This window comes from Staurois parvus, unplaced genomic scaffold, assembly GCF_062004578.1.
Source record: "Staurois parvus isolate SC_StPar_1 unplaced genomic scaffold, SC_StPar_1.0 ptg000025l, whole genome shotgun sequence".
Lineage (NCBI taxonomy): Eukaryota > Metazoa > Chordata > Amphibia > Anura > Ranidae > Staurois > Staurois parvus.
Window position 1 is genome coordinate 75,663 of NW_028317821.1, and position 21,766 is coordinate 97,428.

A 21,766-nucleotide genomic window follows, 5' to 3' on the forward strand; every position below is an offset into this window, starting at 1 on the left:
CACTCTGACCTACAAAGCCATTCACAACACTGCCCCTAACTACCTCACCAACCTGATTCCCAAGTACCACCCTACCCGTACCCTTCGCTCTTCACAGGACCTCCTTCTATCTTGCTCCCTGGTCTCCTCCTCACACGCACGTCTGCAAGACTTCTCCAGGTCCTCCCCCATCCTCTGGAACTCACTACCCCAATCCATCAGACTGTCACCTTCCCTCCTCACCTTCAGGCGCTCCCTGAAAACCCACCTCTTCAGGGAAGCCTACCCCACCCTCACCTAACTGCTGCTCTCCTTCATTCCTCCTACCACTCCATCCCCCACAGCCACTTCCTCCTGTACCACTACCCCCTCCCTCCTAGATTGTAAGCTCGAAAGAGTAGGGCCCTATAACCCCTCGTGTGCTGTTTGTAGTTGCTGTAATGTTTCATGTATTGTCCCCCCCTCTATTGTACAGCGCTGAGCAAACCCTTTGGCGCTATATAAACTCAATGTAATGTAATGTAATAATAAAAAGGCAACTGGGAATTCCTGTTTTCTTTAATTAAACTGACCAGCATTCTGAGCCCACCCATTGGAGGTTAAGATATGTGGAAAGGTTACTTGGGTGGGTGAGTCTAGGGGTGGTCTTTTGCAAAGAGTATATACCACCAAAATGAGACTCACACCGCCTCTTTGTCCCCTTGCCTCTTTGGAAGACCAGTCATCAGGATGTCTTCGTAAGGTATTATTCTATGTTTCTTTCCTGTAGTCATCTCTTTGTATTGTATTGTAATATTACTACTTTTAAAGTTATACTGGCTACATTATATTTTGTTATACTATTAATAGCAAGCTTCTTTTCTATGTAAATAAATTAGATCTTTATTTTTTGCACAGTTGTTATCATTTGGTATTAACATTATTGGTATTAGCCACATCAGGATTGGCTAAATTCATGCATAGACAAAAGGTTGTAATCACTTATTCTTAGATAGAACCAAGTGAATAAGTGCAGTAGCAATACCGCCAAAACAAACATCACTAAGATTTGTACTGGCTGCACTCATGGGGGGGGGGAGGCTAGAAGCTTTAGCAGAGAAATCTTGTTACTTAAATCACCCGCAAAAAAAAGAAGCAAATATGTGACTTGATATAATATAATTTGGGGAACAATTTGGCCCTTAATGTCTATGATCTTATATCATATTATATTCACCAAGGCCTGAATATAATTGAATATTCTACTATAAAGTAGCAACAGCCCTCAAGTCAGGTAATCAACCACACATTCTGCTATTTTTAAATGGCATAATTTAATAAAGCACTCTACAGAGTTACTGGACAATACACCATTGACCTAAAGGCCAGTAGATGAATGACATGATCACTGCTTGTGGCCCATCTTTTCATACAAATTATTATGATTATTCCTTTGACAGATATATTATGCAGAAAACAAAGAAATGGTAAGGCTATTATCAGATAAAAGAGGGTATGTGATTCACAGTAGTGACTGGGTTCCGGTTGCACTGTATTCTCAGAGGTTAAGGCCAAATGGAGTACTCTGGATATAAAAGTGGAAAAATACTATATACAGCTCGGATAATAAGACTGAGAGTCCAAGGATCATCTGGTCAAATGAAGCCACAATTTCAAGCCCTACTGCTTTTATCATTTAAACAAAAGTGTTTCATTTTCATTGTAGAATTGTTTTTAGAAACTAGAGTTAGAGCGCATGCTAATATATAAATAATGTCTATTTTTTAGGGTGACATAGAAAATTAATACATGCAGAATGTTAGAAAAGATACTTTCACACTTTTCTGATGAAAGAAACCAAGGAAACAACAGTTCATGCATATATTACAAACTGGGAATCTAAGTAAAAATAATTTTACTGGCGATAGCCATATTCAAGAGCTTCTTGTTTCTCAGAGGCAGCAAATTGCAAGGCTGGCTTAGCATTACATTTTCAACCGATTATATCTGGATAACTAGGAATCAGGTAAAAACTTCCAGGCTTTGATTTAACTGTGGCCAACCAAGATCCCAAGTTTGTATGCATCTGTACTTTATTAACTTGGTGTTTTCATGTTTTCACCAAGAATATTTTTATTAAAATACAGCCTTGCTATTCACGGGTACCTTAACCACTTCAATCCTGGGCACTTTTAGTGACGGTTCACATACTGTATATGCGGGTTGGATGCGGCTTGAACTGCATCCAATCCGCATGACTTGTAAAAAACATTGCTTCCTATGGTGCCTGTTCACATATGTCCGGTGCAGATTCAATGCGGTTTTAGAAAGAGTCATATCCGATTTCTGAACAGTGCAGTCCGGTACAGGTGTGGTTTACAGGCTATTGATTTCTATGGGTACCATTTATAAACCGCATATGTGTGAACAAGATAAGATCCTGAGCTAACCCTGTCCTGAACCTGACATAAACCTGATGTGAACCTGTAAACAACTACTGTATCAATTCGTTGTGAAACCTGAGCTTCAATCCACAACACACATGTGTGAATCAGCTCTTACCCCTTTCCTGCACAGGCCAATTTTCAGCTTTCAGCGCTCTCCCAGTTTAAATGACAATTGCGCAGTCATGCAACGCTGTACCCAAACTAAGTTTTTATCAGTTTGTTCACACAACCAGAGCTTTCTTTTGGTGGCATTTAATCACTTCTGGGTTTTATATTTTTTGCTAAATTAACAAAAAAAAAACCTGAAAATTTTGAAAAAACACGTTTTTCTTTGTTTCTGTTTTACAATTTTGTAAATAAATAATTGTTCTTCATAAATTTAGACCAAAATGTATTCTGCTTCCTTTTTTTTGGTAAAAATAACTAAAATCAGTGTTTATTATTTAGTCTGTATGAAAGTTATAGAGTCCACAAACTATCTATCATATCTGAAAATTGATCAGCCCTGATGTGCTGACGGCCCATCTCATTTCTTGAGGCCCAAAAATGTCAGGACAGTATAGATAACCCCAAAATACTCCTTTTTGGAAAGTAAACAGTCTGTGGTATTTAGTAAGCGGCAAAGCAAGTTTTTTGACATCGTAATTTTTTGTCATCATTTTTTAGAAAATAAATGAGAAAATTTTTGAGCACCATTTTTTTTACATACTGTCACCAGTGCAGTACAGCGTCATCATATAACTGGTGGCGGTGATCAGGGACACTGACTGGTGACAACATGGACTGCTGGATTAGCACATCTCACTGTAGTCTTTGCTGTCACAGCAAATGTGAATGGGATATTGACACTGACCATAATTCAGAAGTTTTAGGATAGTATTGTCATCTCATCAAAGGAGGTAGACATTGCTGGCAGGATCAACAGGTATCTTTGTGAGTTTGTAAGAAGAAACAAAGTTCACTGTCATACACAGTTACATAGCTAATCTGGTTGAAAAAATACAGTAGTCCATCTCGTTCAACCAAAAACAAACCATAAAAAACACACCACACATAAATAGAAAACCTCCATATACACTATCCTATACCCACAGTTGATCCAGAGGAAGGCAGAAAAAACCCATAAAGCATGATCCAATTTGCTGCATTGAGGGAAAAAAAAATCCTTCCTGATCCCACAAGAGGCAATCGGATATTCCCTGGATCAACGTTACCTATATATATTAGTATCCTGTTATAGAGTACCATGTGTATCTAGGAAAGAATCCAGGTCTTTTTTTTTTAAACAATCTACTGAGCTGGCTAGACCCAGCTCTCTAGGGAGTCTATTCCACATTTTCACAGCTCTTACTGTGAAGAAGCTTTTCCGTATTTGGAGATTAAATCTCTTTTCCTCTAGATGTAAAGAGTGCCCCCTTGCCCTCTGTGATGACCTCAGGGTGAATAGCTCTACATCGAGTTCACTATATGAACCACTGATGTATTTATACATGTTGCTCATATCCCCCCTTAATCTCCTCTTCTTAGGAGAAAATAAATTCAGTTCCTCTAATCTTTCCTCTGAGCTCCCCCATGTCTCTTATCAGTTTGGTTGCTCTTCTCTGCACTTCTTCAGTTTCCTGATGTATTTTTTGTGAATTGGTGCCCAAAACTGAACTGCATATTCCAGATGAGGTGTTACTAATGATTTGTACAGGGGTAATATGATATCTCTCTCTGGAGTATATACCTCTTTTAATACAAGAGAGGATTTTTCTCGGTTTACATACTGCAGCTTGGCATTGCATGTCAATATTAAGCTTGTGATCTACCAGAACTCCCAGATCCTTCTCCACCATTGATTCCCCCAGTTGATCCCCCCCCCTAGTATGTATGATACATGCATATTAACCCCCAAGTGCATAACCTTACATTTATCAACATTAAACCTCATTTGCCACATAGTTGCCCAATTAAACAGTGCATTGAGGTCGGCTTGTAAATTGAAGGCATCCTGTAAGGACGTTATTCCACTGCACAGCTTGGTGTCATCTGCAAACACTGAAATGGGATTTTCAATCCCAGACCCTATATCATTTATAAATATATTAAAAAGTAAGGGTCCCAACACTGAACCTTGGGGTACACCACTGACAACCATAGACCATTCAGAGTATGAATCATTAACCACTACTCTCTGAATATGATCTTTTAGCCAGTTTTCTATCCATTTATATACAGATTTTTCCAAGCCTGTAGACTTTACCTTACACATTAGCCCTGTGGGGAATTGTATCAAACACTTTTGCTAAATCCAAGCTTTAATGCTGCAAAACATATTGGTACATTGACTATAGTTCTGCTTCCACTAAAAGAGCACAAAGGAGACAGTTGGATTATCTATAGCAGCCAACTAGATGGTGGCTTGAATGCAAAGAACCATTCAAATGATAAATATACCATTGAAATACATGTTAGTGAACTGTTTTACCTTCCAAAATATTTGCAAATCTATTTAGCAATTTAATGGTTACATATACCCCATTATATAGCTATTTATAGCTATTGCAGCTCTGCAGCTTCCCATGTCACCTGTCTGCTTCCGGATTGTGAACAAGCAACATCACAACGCTGAGGTTCTCTCTATGCTACTGCCCTTCTGTAAGATGCCTAATCGTTTCCTCTACTAGTTCCCTGAAAATAGATCAAGATTACAGCACTGAATAATGCAATACAACTTGATTACCTCTGATTTCTCTTGTACAGGGAATTATCAGAAGGCAGTATACATATAGATACTATGCAGTTTTACTAGCAGTGCTGTAAGGCACAGCATATTTAGGGATTTTCAGATAAAATAGATCATGAGTGGTAAGGGGCATATTTTATATTTTAACTCATTTTTTATTTGATTTCCCTCTGGATCAGTTGCTTTAGGTAAAACCTCTCATTTCTTTTTTTTACTCCAAATAGCTCTTACTTGTTTAGCCACATGCTGTTTTCCAGTGGCTAACAGTAAGAGAATATCAGTTCCAGGGCTTGTTCTCGGCAGATGCTCTTGGAAATACATCAGTTAAGGTACACAGTTTTACTGTACATTTTGAAGGTCTCTATTTAGTTGATTTGGGAAATAGAGATAAGCAGACCAGTCCACACAAGTCCAATCTTACGGTACATTAGGTTATTTCACTTCAAACAGAGATTGCAGATAAACAATCCTCCTAATGACTAGCACTGAGCCAAATGTACAAAGATTTGGTTTGAGGAGGGCTCAGCAAACATTACTGAAGTCTGGGGTGCCAAATCTGATCATCATTGAAGACAATGGGAGCTAAATATTAAAAAACAGTAATGGTGATTTTGTAGGCAAATTGGCAAGGGATTGTTAAACAAATGGCAGATGGGGATGAATACCGTCCTAAGGAAAATGTACCAAAGCAAACAATTAAAAAAAATTACATTTGTCGGGAAGGAGGGATTTTAAAATTGCTTAAAGGGCAACATTAATAATGCAAAATTCCTTTAAATAACATGCCGGGGAAAGGGGGGGGGGATTGTGTCCTTAACCTGCCTCTGAAGTGGTACATCTGTATGATATATACAACATACTACAGGAAAACTGACATTTACAAAGAAAAAAAACGGTATACATTGTGGGTAATTTACAGCTTCTGACTGCTTTATTTTGTTTTTAAAATTAACACCTGGCTATTCCATTTATGTATATCAGACCCCTATCCTAGATAAGGAGAGCCTGGTATAGATGGTAATGGGGTACACCACACTAAAAAGAAAAAAAAAAGTGTTGAATTTCCCTTAGAAATACATACCAGATCCTTATATAAGATGAAGGTCTCGTGTGGTTGTCAAGGGGGATACACAAAGGAAAACACTCGCTGCCCCCCAATTGTATTCTGTTATGAATTTTAGGGTGAAAACTCTATGCAAAAAACAACCAACCGAGAGCCGATCACGACAGTTCTTGAAAATTATCGGATGGGACAAGCACGAACATTTTTCTCATAAGAAACAGAACAAACAATTTTGTTTAATTAGTAAAGCATTCGTCCATAAGAAAATCGAGTGACCAAGACGTGCATAATTGGAAACGTAAAAACAACCTAGAAAATGGACAATAAAAATAATCTTTGTATACAATGAAAATGTTCATGAAAAAACATTATTTTCAGGACAGAAATATGTTTAATTGCAATAATTGAATGATAATCTTATTGCTACACAATCTTGGTTATAATCTGCAGATCTTCTTATAAAGACATACTGTATACCCTGTAAATATAAATTTTTTTATTATACCATTGACATCACTTCTGATTACACGCTGGTACGTTGCTACACACACATTTGAAGTTGTACTGGATCGTACAAGAATTTCTGTACACTTAGTAGCACTCTCGTATTCGATATGAGAGTAGCATGCAAAAAACCATGAACAATCACTTGTTTGATTTTCTCAACGTATGTACTAGGTACTATCCAAGCATGCAGCCAGGTAGGCAGGCTAGAAAAGGGGTAAATTGAGTGTGGCCCCTCCGAACGATAACAGGCCACATGGCCTCAGCATGAGAGGGTACCACATTGATGAGGACAAGGGAAGGAGTATTAATGGAATCTGGGGACCCCCAGATATTGGATCCACCCATTATGTCAATGAGTTAGCAATGCACAGTACCCCTATTAATTTACAATAAAATGTAATTAGTAAATACACAACACATTTCGACCAGTTTTTATAAAAAATATTTTTTGAAAAAACAAAAAAGTACCACAATGTAAATGAATCACTAAATGCATTGTCTAGCAATGCAAATCCTCCTCAATCACAATGAATGACGCCCACTAATTCGCCCAAAAAAATCCATGCAAAGATGGACACGTCTTATCTTGTCACTGCACTCGCCTCGAATTACAGCTCCAGTCCCTGCTGCTAAAGGTAAACAAAGGGGCAGGGCATACCCAGTGATGTCAATGTCATTGATGATGTCAGCCAGTATCTCTGCCCCTTTGTTTAGAATGTTGGGGGATCATCTCTAGTAAATGAATGGGATTAGGTGTGCACTGGTTGCTAAGGACACGGTGGGTGCCAGGACCTACTGCTTTCTTAACAACCATTGCAGAAGAAGAAGGAAGCTGTCATAATAGTGATAGCTAAAAGTCTGGCATTTGGACAAACACCGCAACATTTAGTCCAAACCGATATTCAGACTGAACCAAGTACTCTCCCCTATTAGTGTCCTAGAAAAGTAAACCAGTTACTAATTTACTTTCCCAATTCAGAGTGGTATGGAGGCCCCCATCCCCAAAAGCAGAATGCCTACAGTTCTTTTTTAGGGCAGAAATGTCAGAAACTGGGCACTGGACAAATATTCCTTAGAAGGCTATGACATTACATAAAGTAGGGATTATTGCCCCCTAAACCCCTGCAATGTTAAGGCTCCATGTACACGAGCCTACCCTGCCACAAATTACAGCAAAATTCGGCAACTGCGGTACCGCGATTTTGACGTGGTTTTGCCGCATTTCGTGTTTTCCCACGGTCGGCAGTTAAAACGTTCCTATCCTGAATGCGATTCTTCCGTGTTCAGCAGAGGGAGGTTTAGCCTCACCTAAATGTGGCAGCTCCTAAACTCTGCTAAAAGCCTATGTGTACATGGACACAGACTTTTATGGAGTTGAGTTTAGGAGCTTTGGCAAAAAAAGGCCAAAAGCTACTAAACTCGAGTTTAGGAGTTGCTCGTGTACATGAAGCTTAAAAGTTGGATACACATTAGATCTCATTAAGATCTCATTAAGTGACCAGAGTACTTTTAAGGAGTCTGCATTCACTATGCACATGGACATCTTTAATAGAAAAGCCTGCTTCTGCATTGCAAGTAGTGAATAGTCCCCTGGACCACTTTTATCAGTTCACTAATACATTGATCAAATAAAGCTAGTAGTAATAAACCACTATGCACTGTAGAGATGATAACTCACAGAATCATTAGCAACAATAGAAATCTCCTTCACTCTATCCAAAAAAAAAAGTTTGGGCTGGAGTTAGGCTTTGGCACAAACAACACTACTGACTTGCAATATTTATAGGGACCATGACTCATAGAAAATGTGTTTGTAGCAGTAGTGTACCAAGTAAAAAATGCATGACAGTGGTTGTTACAGGCCTCGCTTACAAATGACTAGACTATGAACACAAAGGTATTATTTTTATTTTAAGTTCTGTCTGTTCTGTTTAAGTTCTGTTTAAAGCAAGTCACTCGTGCAAAAATTAAAAGTCAGCAGCTACAAAAACAGTCCCTGGAGCCAGCATATTAAAGTGTTACAAAACCCACAACAGTAAAATCAGTGTGTATATGCAGTAAAGCATGCTTGTTTTACTCACTGTGGAACCTAAGGGGTTAATCCTCTGCATTGTGTTAAAACGCTGTTTAATCCTGACTTCTATGATCCTCCCCTTTCCTCCAGTGCCCCCCTCTTATCTCCTAATAAGACATATCGTGTGAAGACACTCTGCACATACTCAGTTTGGTGTGTATTGCTAGAGATATTTTTTTTCTTGGGAGAGTGCATGTAATCAGCACAGGGCCAATCAGCACTGTCCAGACAGAGGTCAGGGGTTCTGCATTCTCCTATAGCAGAAAGAAAACTCCTCCTTCAAGCTTTAACCAGTGCTCTGCTGGACACTGATTGAAGTCACAAAGCTGCTCTAACTGCTAATGAGAAAAGGTATTTAGCAGTTTATATTTACTAAAATAATTGCAATTCCATTCTCTGTTTACTGTGGGAGACCAGATATAGTGAATGCAGGGTCCTGGGTTTAGTAGCACTTTAACTGTGCGCATTCGGCTGTGATTCCTTGTGGCTTCTAAGCTGACTTCCAATTGCACATGCACAAGCTGTGCTCCACTTTATGATTGTTTGCGCAGTCTTTTGGTACTTGTGACCTGCCCCAGACAATGGTGGAAGGGAACATCCACTTGGATCTCCTAAGCAATCTGAGCAGAATTGAGAGCGGGCAAAGTTCCACTTTAAAACAGAGCTCAACCCAAAAGGGGAAGTTCCACTTTAAGCCTTTGTCCCCTGCTCCCCATTAAGTAATGGGGAGCAGGTACCAGAATTTGACAGGTACCTGCTCCCACTTCCGCTGTGATCGCCTAGGCGATCAGAAGCGGAAGTTGTCCTCCCCCCTTCCTCCCCGTAGTCTTCTGGGACACGTGACAGGTCCCAGAAGATGACGGGGCCATTCACAAAGTGCAGCGGGCGCCCGGCTGTGAAGCCACAAGCTGTCACAGTCGGGTACCCACACTGAAGATGCTGGCACCTGGAAGAGAAGAAGGCCAGTGAAACCAGTGGTGGTGAGGACACCACTGGACCGAGGGACAGGCAAGTAATACAAGTCTGTATTTTAAATGTCAGCAGCTACAGTGTTTTTTTTCAGGTGGAACTCCGCTTTAAGTTTTGTCAAGCTTCACATCCTGTCTGGTGTGAACATATATCGGAAATGGCATTATTAATAACCTTTCACTTTAGATTATAAAATCACCAAACTCGTTCCTACCAATGTCTTATCTTTATGGTATATCCTGGTTGCAACACTTCTATTTTGGATGGCATATCCTGGTATATCTTGGTTGCAACCCTTCTATTTTGGATGGCATATCCTGGTATATCTTGGTTGCAACCCTTCTATTTTGGATGGCATATCCTGGTATATCCTGGTTGCAACCCTACTATTTTGGATGGCATATCCTGGTTACAACCCTTCTATTTTGGATGGCATATCCTGGTATATCCTGGTTGCAACCCTTCTATTTTGGATGGCATATCCTGGTATATCTTGGTTACAACCCTTCTATTTTGGGTGGCATATCCTGGTATATCTTGGTTACAACCCTTCTATTTTGGATGGCATATCCTGGTATATCTTGGTTACAACCCTTCTATTTTGGGTGGCATATCCTGGTATATCTTGGTTACAACCCTTCTATTTTGGGTGGCATATCCTGGTATATCTTGGTTACAACCCTTCTATTTTGGGTGGCATATCCTGGTATATCTTGGTTACAACCCTTCTATTTTGGATGGCATATCCTGGTATATCTTGGCTACAACCCTTCTAATTTGGGTGGCATATCCTGGTATATCTTGGTTACAACCCTTCTATTTTGGATGGCATATCCTGGTTTATCTTGGTTACCACCCTTCTATTTTGGGTGGCATATCCTGGTATATCTTGGTTACAACCCTTCTATTTTGGATGGCATATCCTGGTATATTTTGGTTACAACCCTTCTATTTTGGATGGCATATCCTGGTATATCTTGGTTACCATCCTTCTATTTTGGATGGCATATCCTGGTATATCTTGGTTACAACCCTTCTATTTTGGATGGCATATCCTGGTTACAACCCTTCTATTTTGGATGGCATATCCTGGTTACAACCCTTCTATTTTGGATGGCATATCCTGGTATGTCCTGGTTGCAACCCTTCTCTTTTGGATGGCAGTTTGTAGAAACACAATCCTTTACAGTGTATTGTGTTGCTACAAACCCTCTATTTGTCATAATCCAGTTACTAGTAACTATGAAGGACAGCACTTTTAATGCAACATTATTGCAATAGTCATAAAAGTCAATAGCTTTTCAAAAATGCATAAATATATTTCTGTCAAAACACATATACAGCAACAGTATATTATTTAAAAAAAAAGCTGTATCTTTTATTTCTAAAAAGCAGTTCTTGAACTCTAGACATCTAACTGATGGACTGAGATGATGTCATCAGTCTGCTGCATGCACGAGGAAGCATTTTCACAGTAAGACACCCTCCAAGCGACCAGACTGTAGCAATGTAACCTAGTAAGCAGTCACAGATTTGTGAACCAAGAACTGCAAAAGCACCTGAATTTACATGACTGCCATCTCTGATCTGGCCTCTTGGTCCAGAAAGTAGATGATAACCTTGGATGATGCCTGGACAAAGTTGGCTCTGTCCTTCCAGAGAGAAAAGTAGGTTGTTTGAGGGTGTCTGTAACCTCTGTAAGATGCAGTAAACCCCTGTAGGTGTTACACATTACTTGTCAAGCACTTAACATCGAAAGTCTCCCTGACGTTAGATCCATTTTAACCTCTTACCTGGATTAATATTCTTAGCAAGCATTTATCCTGATTAATATTGTTACAATCCTCTTACTTGTGATGCATCTCTCTGTACTGCTAGCATTCCAGCTTTCCAGATTTCCTTCATACAGGTTTAGATTATGTGCCAGATATTTCTCTTTATTTTAGAAACATCACTCCAATGAACTTCTTAACTGGCCTAGGGTTGTGATCAATCCATTATTTTAGAAAAAAAAAGCCAGAACAATAATCGTGAAATAACAGCGCTGGAGCTGAGAGTACCTACCCTAAAATACATGGCTTGTTGACAGTTATTATATTAATTTAGCATTAGCTGGGGGCACCAAATACCACCTTGCCATCTCTGATGTACAACATCACAAGTAGCTGGCGGCCCATGTCAGCCCTCATCAACCTTTATGTCGCACCTGCTGTCTAGACATCATTATCCAACAGCAAGAACATGACATTATGAATGTACCGAGTGCTTGGTACATTTTCTCCATCCTTCAAATACAACAATTTTGTGTTTTATAGTTGGCTCAGTCAACCTACATGTGGTTCAATAGCAGCAATCAACCAGGGACCCATGTCATTCGCTAGGAACATCTATATCATGCTACAGCCTCAAGTCACCTAGAGATATTAAGTCACCCCGAGCAGACATCTTCCAGGAGAAACACGACACATACTCTTACCCAACTCACAGACACAAGCACTTGTCTTGTGCGTTTAATAGGGAAGCATTTATGTTCAATGGCTGTTTTTTTACTATATAGTATCATTATATGAATAAAGATTTAATTTTTGCATGAAATGGGTGAGGCAACCCAAAACTAATATTTTATCTATGTTGATTGGCTGAATTGTACACTGTCTTAGAGGGTTTCAAGAGGGTCTCCTGTGAATGTCACTGCCAGATTTTTTGTCACACATCTCCATCTCATTCCTGTTTGTATAGCATGCAGAGTCTCAATCATCTTGCAGCAGAAACCTTTTGAACATTTAGGGCCACTTAAGTTATTTGGTAACTGGTTGCGGGCCACAATGAAATAAAATGGTTTAGAATTTAAAATTTTTTATTTTGAATATCATAATGAACATTTTCCTCCTGCAGTTGCTGAATGCTGGTGGGAGTGAGAGGAGGAGAAGCCTGCTTTCAGCAGGAGGAAAATGGAGAGGATCAGGTCCTGCATACGCCGCCCATACTGCCCTTCCTGTCCAAGTGTAAAACAGAATGTGACAGGGAGGCCACTCGGGCCTGCTGAAGAATGGGGCTTGATCAGCATTGTGACCCCTACCTTTACCCCCCCAAACTGCAAATGTAAATGAGCCATTACTGTCCTGAGCCGCCTATAAGGCTGCTTTCACACTAATGCGTTGCAGTTTACCTGCACCATGGATGCTGCACAGTGTACCTGCGGCTTTCTTGTGGGTTAGTTGCGCTTTGCCATAGACTTCTATTATATCTTGCAGGTGTAGTGCACTTTCAGAAAGCTCACCAAACACTCACAATCAGGGGCGGACTGACCATTTGGAAACTCGGGCACTGCCTGAGGGCCTGGGGTCAGTAGGTGGCCCCATGAGATGCCCCTGGTACCTTTTTCATAGGCTTTTTTGTGTTTGGGCAAGGACACAGGGGCCCCATGATCCCCTATTGCCCAGGGGCCCCATGAGTTGTCAGTCTGCCCCTGCTCACAATATATTAGAAGTCTATGGCTCAGTACAGCTAACCTACAGGAAAGTCATACAGTAGGTGCACTTCACTGCACCTGGGGATCACTGTGAAAGCAGCCCAATAGTTGTTAACCCTTTTATAGTTGGCAATATGCCCATTGCAAAAGCACAGAGTATGTGTTGCTTAATACACTGACATTCTTTCCCTCTTCCAGCTCCTGCTGGCATCACTCTCTGTCTCCAGGCTTCTAGAAAGGTCACAGGTGAAATGCACTTGGTATCACTCTGTCTGGGACAGGATCCGGCGCTACAGAGGAAGCATCAACTTATGCAGCTCCTGCTCTTTCAGCTCCCGGCTCGATGCACTCTGATTCTCTGGGATGATGGGTCGGCAAGCCTAAATCACAATCAAGGGCTTTCGCTTTCCTGGTTTGAGGTTTCAGGCCACATCAGAGGGCTCCACAGGCCACAGGTTGAGCACTCCTGTCTTACAGCATTCTTCTAACTAAAATGTTTGTTTTTTGTGCCTTCGTTGGAGAGATTCTGCTCTTTTCCTGTCCCGATAACGCAACAAAAAAGTAGTTAAAATACAGTATGGACATAAACAGCAAAAAAAAAAAAAAAACCTGAGAGAAGTTCATACACTTCCCCAGGTTATTAAAACCCTTTATGGCAAAGAGGGCAGCTCTTACTTTAGGCAAAAGTCATAGGTGGATCAGCTGGATTTAACCCAGAAATTTAAGTGCATAATTTTGGCAAAGATGACTTGTATTTTATCACTAAAACTGTTGCTGATTATTAATTACAGTTGGATTGTTTAGCTGAAATAAATTAGCTCATTGTTTTTATGATTATTGTTGGTAGTAGGATTATGGCTGACCTTGAAGTTTATAGATATCATTAGGGTAAAGTTTTAAGCTACGAGGTCGTGGTTCAGGGGTAGGTTTGAGGGCTCTGTACAGAAAAAGGTTATATTTATAGGGAAAATTGAGGTTAAAATTTAATTTTTTTATTTAGTGGAGTTACAGGTAGTATGCTGCAATGCCCTTCTTCATCCTTACTGGTAAATCACCAACACTCCCCCCTTCCCACAGAATCTTTGCTGTGCTCACAGCCTCTTTATAAAATGTGGATCATGTTCCTTCTGCGTATGTACCCCGCATTCTCTAATCGTTCCAACTCAGAGTTTTTATTCTGCTTATAAAAACTCCCCATGGTAATGCAGTCCATTTCTGAGAAAGGAGCAAGAAGTACAAGCAAGGATTTTGAAGAAGAGGTATAACACTTTAAGCCACCGGTTGAGGTTAAGGCTAAATATTGTACTATTTATTATAGTTTTAGGTGTAGTGGAGGAGTCTCCAAATATCAAATATGCTATAAGCATCAGTGGGAAATAATCAGAGACAACAGAAATTCACTTATGTTAACCAACAGGTGCAGTAAATTCATTCTCCTGCACCAAAATAACCAAGTAAAGTTTTAAAGTCCAAAACAACATGTTGATATAAGCAGCCTATTAATGGTGTTACAAGATAAGATTTATGACATTTACTGGTCCTTTAAGAAGCCAGCTGATAGATCTTAAAATTATAATTGTCATGTCCTTGTACTATGACCCAAGTTCATTCAATAAAACACTAAAGACAGAAGGTCAATATATCATTACTGGCACACTATATGGAGTTGTGGCGATATTGTGTTCTTGAAGAATACCTTTATTGCCAGCCTTCATTGTCATTGTCCTTTCTCCTACAATAGATTGATTCCCCAGAGCACAAGTTATATGCTTCTTAGGTATCCCATATAGAGCTCCGCTAATCCCTCAAAAATTATGTTGGCGGTTGGCCTTTTTAGGAAGAACAAATCTTTTCAGTGATTGAAATAGTTTTGTTTGTAGGTTTCTAAGATGTTCCCAAGCAAGGTTAAGGGCAAGTTCAACCTTTGTTGCCTTACTTAATCGATAAATCCCAGTAGAAACACAGACAGATCATTGTTGACTGAGGTGCTGTGACAGTAATCAACACAAAACTGCTCATCTCCTATCATGAAATGTGCAGCAATTCTTGAGGGTAATTCAAGCAGTTCACCGTTTTCTGATCCTTGGTCACCACTGTAATTCAGCTCTCTTTCTTTCCACTTATTTTTTTTACACAGCCAATAGAAAGGCAGCAACGCTGACACATGACCTCTAATCAAAACTTCACAAAGCTGAAGTGAACTGAATTAAGAAACAATACTATTAGCACTTCTATCATAAAAAATACTTTACAAAATGAAAACATAATATCTTTTGGTGCAGTAGCTACTTTTGAAAAAAAAATTGCATTAACTAAATTTTTTAAATGTTTTCCACAGAGAAAGACAAAGGATTCCATGATGTGTAATGTATTTACTTTAAGTGCAGCATGTGCAAATCTTTCAAGACAACCTGTCTAAAAGCATTGCAATTCAAACTAAGCATATGATAAAAAAATACATAGGCAATGGTTACTTTCTTAAAAACAGAAAAAGTGCTATCTCCAATAAATGTGACCAAACAAACTCAATAAGATGTGGATAAATAAATAATAAAAAAAATGAATATGTGATAATTCATATATACAGTAAATCTCTCTAAATGATGCAGAATACATACATAGACATCATATATATCAACTTCTCGTGAATGAACCAAATGAATCAATGGTTAAACGAATTCATATAATTACATAAAATAAATAAGTGAAGCGTCCATTAAGTAGATAATCAGTGCAGTGATGTGTTGTGCGTGCCCAAGATACCCATGCAATATGTGTGATCCAATAATCCTTCACCATGTGTACTGAGGTTGGCAACTTACCAGTTGCCCATCATACCCAGGGTGTTCAATATTCACATAGCATCATCATATTGAACGTAATATTCTGATGATACAGAGAGGGGTATCAACCCCATACATGCTCAAAAAAGAAGAGAAAAGATCACTTCCATAGTGTGATATGTTTAATGGAATAAATATAAGTACAAAAAATATTGCACTTACATGGTATTGTGCCCCCCCCCAGTCACCAAAATAAAGCACAGATTGGATAACAGACACTACACCCCGCTGTTTGCTGTATTATAGCCGATGTGCGTTCCATGAGTCGGAACCAATTACCAGAAGTGACTTTCTGATGACTTGATTCTGAAAAATATATTGAGGCCTAGCTGCTGTCGTCATTTTTGGTCCCTTCTACACATCACTTCCGGTGATTGGTTTCGACTCATGGAACGCACGCCACCTGTAATACAACCAACGATGGTGTGTAGTGTCTGTTATCTGATCTGTGTTTTATTTTGGTGCCTGGGGGGGGCACAATACCATGTAAATGCAATATTTTTGTGTACTTATATTTATTCCATTAAACATATCACACTATGGTAGTGATCTTTTCTCTTCTTTTTTAAGCATGTATGGGTTTGATAACCCTCTCTGTATTGTCAGAATATTGCAAGAACCTTTGCTGATTTTTCCATTACCCTTCAATATGATGATGCTATGTTAATATTGAATATGCTGGTTATGATGGGAATCTGGTAAGTTGCCAACCTCAGTACACGTGGTGAAAGATTATTGGATCACCCGTATTGCATGTGTTTCTTGGGCACATGCAAAAGGAGTTCTCTATCAACACATCACTGCACTGATTATCTACTTAATGGACACTTCACTTATTAATTTTATGTAATTATATGAATTAGTTTATTCATTTATTTATTTGGTTCATTCACGAGAAGTCAATATATATGATGTTTACGTATGTATTCTGCATCATTTAGAGATTATATGAATTTAGAGAGGTATATATGAATTATCATATTTTCATAATTTTTTATTATTTATTTATCCATATCTTATGGAGTTTGTGAGTGTATATTTATTGGACATAGTGTTTTTTCTGTTTTTGATATTGATTTAAAGTGGTGCACACTTTGAAGAGTAGCTGTCTCCCTTTTTTAATACTTATTTTGGTTGGGATTGGTGCCCCTGTTTTTTTGTTTTTCAGTGGTTAATTTCTGTAAGATCTATTAAAGCAATGGTTTGAAAATTGGTGAGCTGCAGAATATTATGCATCATGGTAAGACAGGTGATGTGCCACAAGAACCAAGGGGCTCCACATAGGGGGCACTAGCTCTGAAATTGCCCCCCACCCACCATGACAGAAATGAATATATAAAATATTTCTTGCTTTCATGCCACCTTCATTAGCTGGTCCACAGGACAGCCACCTGCAGCATCAGAAACAGCTCAAAGCACTGGTTGGCTAGCTAAAAAGCAATTTATTCAACTAGTAATAGAAGGAGACAGGTGCACCAGGCCAAGACAGTGTTCAGATTTGGCTACATATTGTGCGCAGGGGGGGGGGGTTGTAGCATTTTAAAAACTTTATTTTGTAAAGGGAGATACCTTACAAAAGACAATACAGCAGATTCTCAGAAAATGGCAACTGGACTCCTCAGATTGACACTAGTTTGTATAATGTTACATGTCTTTCAAGATTAACTTTAGGTAATTTTGCACAAAATAAATAAATTAGCACAAGGGACAGCACTTACATTCAGCTAGAAGTGTCTGTTGTTTTGGTAGCTGCTATCTTAGTTGAAATCTGTAGTCCTCTGAGACCCACCTTATGCCCATATGCCCACAGCAATAATCTTCCAGTGTTGTGGGGCTTAATACAGCCATTGGACCTGTCGTAGGCACTCATCAAGAATGCCCAATGTGCCCACACTTTACACCCCTCTCCTCTATTCATATATAGCTTCAAAAATTTCAAGAGAGAAGCCACCAGCACAAGGGACACTTCTCACTAAATGTACTGTCCCTTGTACTGATATAAAAAAAAAAATCTGAAATTAGATTTAAATGTGATGGGCAACAGGAAGGCTCAGGAGACAGGAGGAGTGGGATCAAGTTTGGCTTTTGAGGGAAAAATCAATATTTGCATTTTACTTCATTGGGATATATCTATGGATCTACTTGTCAGTTGGGCAATCAAATTCTACTAATGATAACTATTGCTCACATATTATTTTCATTCTATGCTCAGTTTGAACTACCCAGGCTTGTTAATGATTAACTTAAGGTTTCTAGTATATATGGTCAAATCTTCCAAAGATTGGACCTGGGCCACCCCTGTATACTCCAGACTTATCAATATGAGCACTGGCAGTTTACCTTCAGTGTGCACCTTTAGGTTGCATCCGCACTTTCAAATGCACCCTGCCTCCAATTAGAAACCCTCAGTGGGGGTTCCCAAGATTAGCTGTGAGTAGGCAGCCCCTATGAAAGCAATAGGAAGCTGCTGGCTGTCACAGCTAATCGAACCCACTTCCACTTGTAATCACTCAGAAATCACTCACATGCATGTAATCACTCACATGCAGAGATCGCAAGGGAATGATTGGCCCTAGACACAGATTGGAGCAATTACATTGCTGGAGTTCTCGCAGCTGATCTCAGTCAAGGGCCTTCTGTTCTCAACAAGTTAGCAGAGAACCCTTTGAGGAGGTGATTGGTTACTACTATTGGTTAAAAAATGTTCAAAATTACTGGATAAACCCCAACGTTAAGCTTTTATCAGACTGCGCCCTAATTAAAGAGGGTAAGTTTCCAAGTTGCAAGGGTATTGCACTGTTTCTTGTTAAAATTGAAATTCCCCTTTTGTAATTTAATTTTTCTCTTTGAAACAATGCATATTTGTAACGCAAAATGGGATCCATGGCTCTCTATAAAAAAAAATCTCTAAATACCTAGAACCTCAAATTGTTCATTACTTCACTTTTTCCTTTCTTCGTTTTACTATAATAAAGTTCAATATGTATTTTAGTAGTTCACCAAAACAGATTTATATCATATACTTTATAAATATCTTAAACTAAATTCAGTATCATTGTTATACAAAATATACATTATATTTCTTTGTACAATGATATTTTGTTATGCTTTTTTGTAAACCACATTGTGTATTAGTATTATTATTATTATTATACAGTATTTATAAAGCGCCAATAGTTCACTCAGCGCTGTACATTACAAAGGGGGACAGAACATGTGACAGAACAATACCAATACAATGCAAAACATGAGGGGATCGAGGGCCCTGCTCTTTCAAGCTTACAATCTAGGAGGGAGGGGATGGTGGCACAGGAGGAGATAGCTGTGGGGGATGGAGTGGTAGGAAGAGTGGAGGAGGTCGGCAAGTTAGCAGTGGGTGGGGTAGGCTTCCCTGAAGAGATGGGTTTTCAGGGTGCGCCTAAAGGAGAGGAGAGTAGGTGATAATCTGATGGGTTGGGGCAGGGAGTTCCAGAGGATGGATGACACCCTGGAGAAGTCCTGGAGGCGGGCATGGGAGGAGGAGACCAGGGAACTAGAGAGAAGGAGGTCTTGTGAGGAGCGGAGTGTGCGTGCTGGGCGGTACTTGGATATTAGGTCAGTGATGTAGTTTGGGGCAGTATGATTAACAGCTTTGTACGTCAGCGTTAGGATTTTGAATTTGATCTGTTGCGCAATCGGAAGCCAGTGGAGGGATTGACAGAGGGGGTGGCGGAAACGGAGCGGTTGGAAAGGTGAATGAGTCTGGCAGCCGTATTCAGGATCGACTGAAGCGGGGATAGCCAGCGGTGAGGCAGGCCAGTGAGGAGGGAGTTGCAGTATGACATAATATTGCCCATATATTGTAATGTATATTTTTCATTCACAAACCCTTCAAAGAAACCTGTAAGTTCAGGTGGAGCCAGTTTGTAATAAAAACACCTGCAAAAATAATTTCTCTTCATAAAAGTAAACAAATATAGTAAATATATGACTGAAACACTGCTAATAGTAATTATAATAAATAACTATATGAAATAGATACAGCATCTAACTGCAAAAATGCTCTGTATAACTTCACACAATTAGCAATGTGTTACTTCCATTCTATAAATACATATAAGTCCATTATGAATTTGATTAGCACATAGGCTCAGTAGTATGTTATCAACATTGGTTACATTTATCTATAGCATTACAAATAAAACAAATGCCAGCCACATAGCTTTAGCTTTTCTGGCGTCTCTTGTTCTGTACTTAAAATGATTATACGATTAAATGTAGAACAACTTCAGCTGTATGGTTTGTCAGTTCTTGCCAGAAACAATTTTTTGTTTGATGACATTAATAGTACTCCTTGTGTCTATCAATGTTTGAGACTGTTATGAGCACAGTGCCCTCTGCCTGTGAAAAGACAAACAGCAGCCCTCAATCAGCCAGCCAGCGATACCACGTGCATGTAGGCAGCAGATGGCATGTTTTGCCTATGTGAAGTAATCTCTAGCTGTAGAACAGCATATTAAGCTGTATGCATGTGTGGTTTTCTGTCTACCTGTCATCTACAGAATGCTCACAGCCAGCATCCCTCATAAGACTGTCACTGGTGAGATTCTGCGGCCGTCTGTGTGGCTTACCTCCCAGCTGCCTTCGCAGGACTGCTTCTTTAAACGTACAGTCCAGTTCTCAGGGCTGGGCTCCAGGCAGTGGTCCATTGAAATGATGACAGGTTGGGTAAGCACAACTCCAGGAGGGCCACAGCTGACAATAGGACCCAGAAGTGTTTGGCAGCCAGCTAGGGGTAACCTCAAGATTAGAAAGGAAAGGTAGAAGATGTGAGATTCAAGTGCAGAGAGTTGCATATGTTAATAAATTCAATCATACACTTCAAATGAAAATGAACAATATAATATCTAGCTCACACAATGTTGTTACTAGCATTGGGACAGGGGATGATGCAACTCTTGGGTCTAAAAAAGTAAATGGAGCCATCCACACAATACTGTCATGAACAGAACCTTTTCACATCATCACATTATATTCACAATTATGACAGTTCACATTCAAGGTCACACAAATCAAGGGTATGATCTGGCAAGGCCATAGCTATACCCAAAGCAGGTCATACAACAGCTATGGAGTTTAACAGTACAGGGGATCCAGTTCTGTCTGTTTGCATAATGATTTATCTAGGCAGCAACTGCATTTGGTAAATAAGTGTGTATAAATGAATCTGCAGGTGTGTTCAAAATAATAGCAGTGTGTTTAAAAAAGTGAATAAAGCTCAAAATCCTTCTAATAGCTTTTATTTCCATACACACAATGCATTGGGAACACTACACATTCTATTCCAAATCAAAACATGAAGAAAAATATATCAAATTTGTGTTGTTCCTCTAAAGAAATTGAAGAAAAGTGAATATTAGACTGTTCAAAAAAATAGCAGTGTTTGTATTCTTCTTTACAAACTCAAACATTCACTATATAAACTGAAAAATGTTTGAAGATTTTGCTTTCCTTTGAATCACTTAATTAATATTTAGTTGTATAAGCACTGTTTCTGAGAAGTGCTGCACATCTGTGTTGCATGGAGTCAACCAACTTCTGGCACCTGTGAACAGGTATTCCAGCCCAGGATGATTGGACTACATTCCACAATTCTTCTCTATTTCTTGGTTTTGCCTCAGAAACTGCATTTTTGATGTCACCCCACAAGTTTTCTATTGGATTAA

At 39.4% G+C, this 21,766-nt stretch overlaps 1 protein-coding gene across 1 annotated transcript in view; it reads right to left on the minus strand.

Annotated features, from left to right (window-relative positions):
• Nucleotides 1-21,766, minus strand: part of LOC149471170 (netrin receptor UNC5A-like) — a 507,267-nt gene that overhangs the window by 38,947 nt on the left and 446,554 nt on the right. The window contains exon 11 of the mRNA XM_089693614.1: nt 20,672-20,840. Coding sequence (XP_089549740.1) covers nt 20,672-20,840 — 169 coding nt within the window. The remainder of the gene's footprint in view (nt 1-20,671; nt 20,841-21,766) is intronic.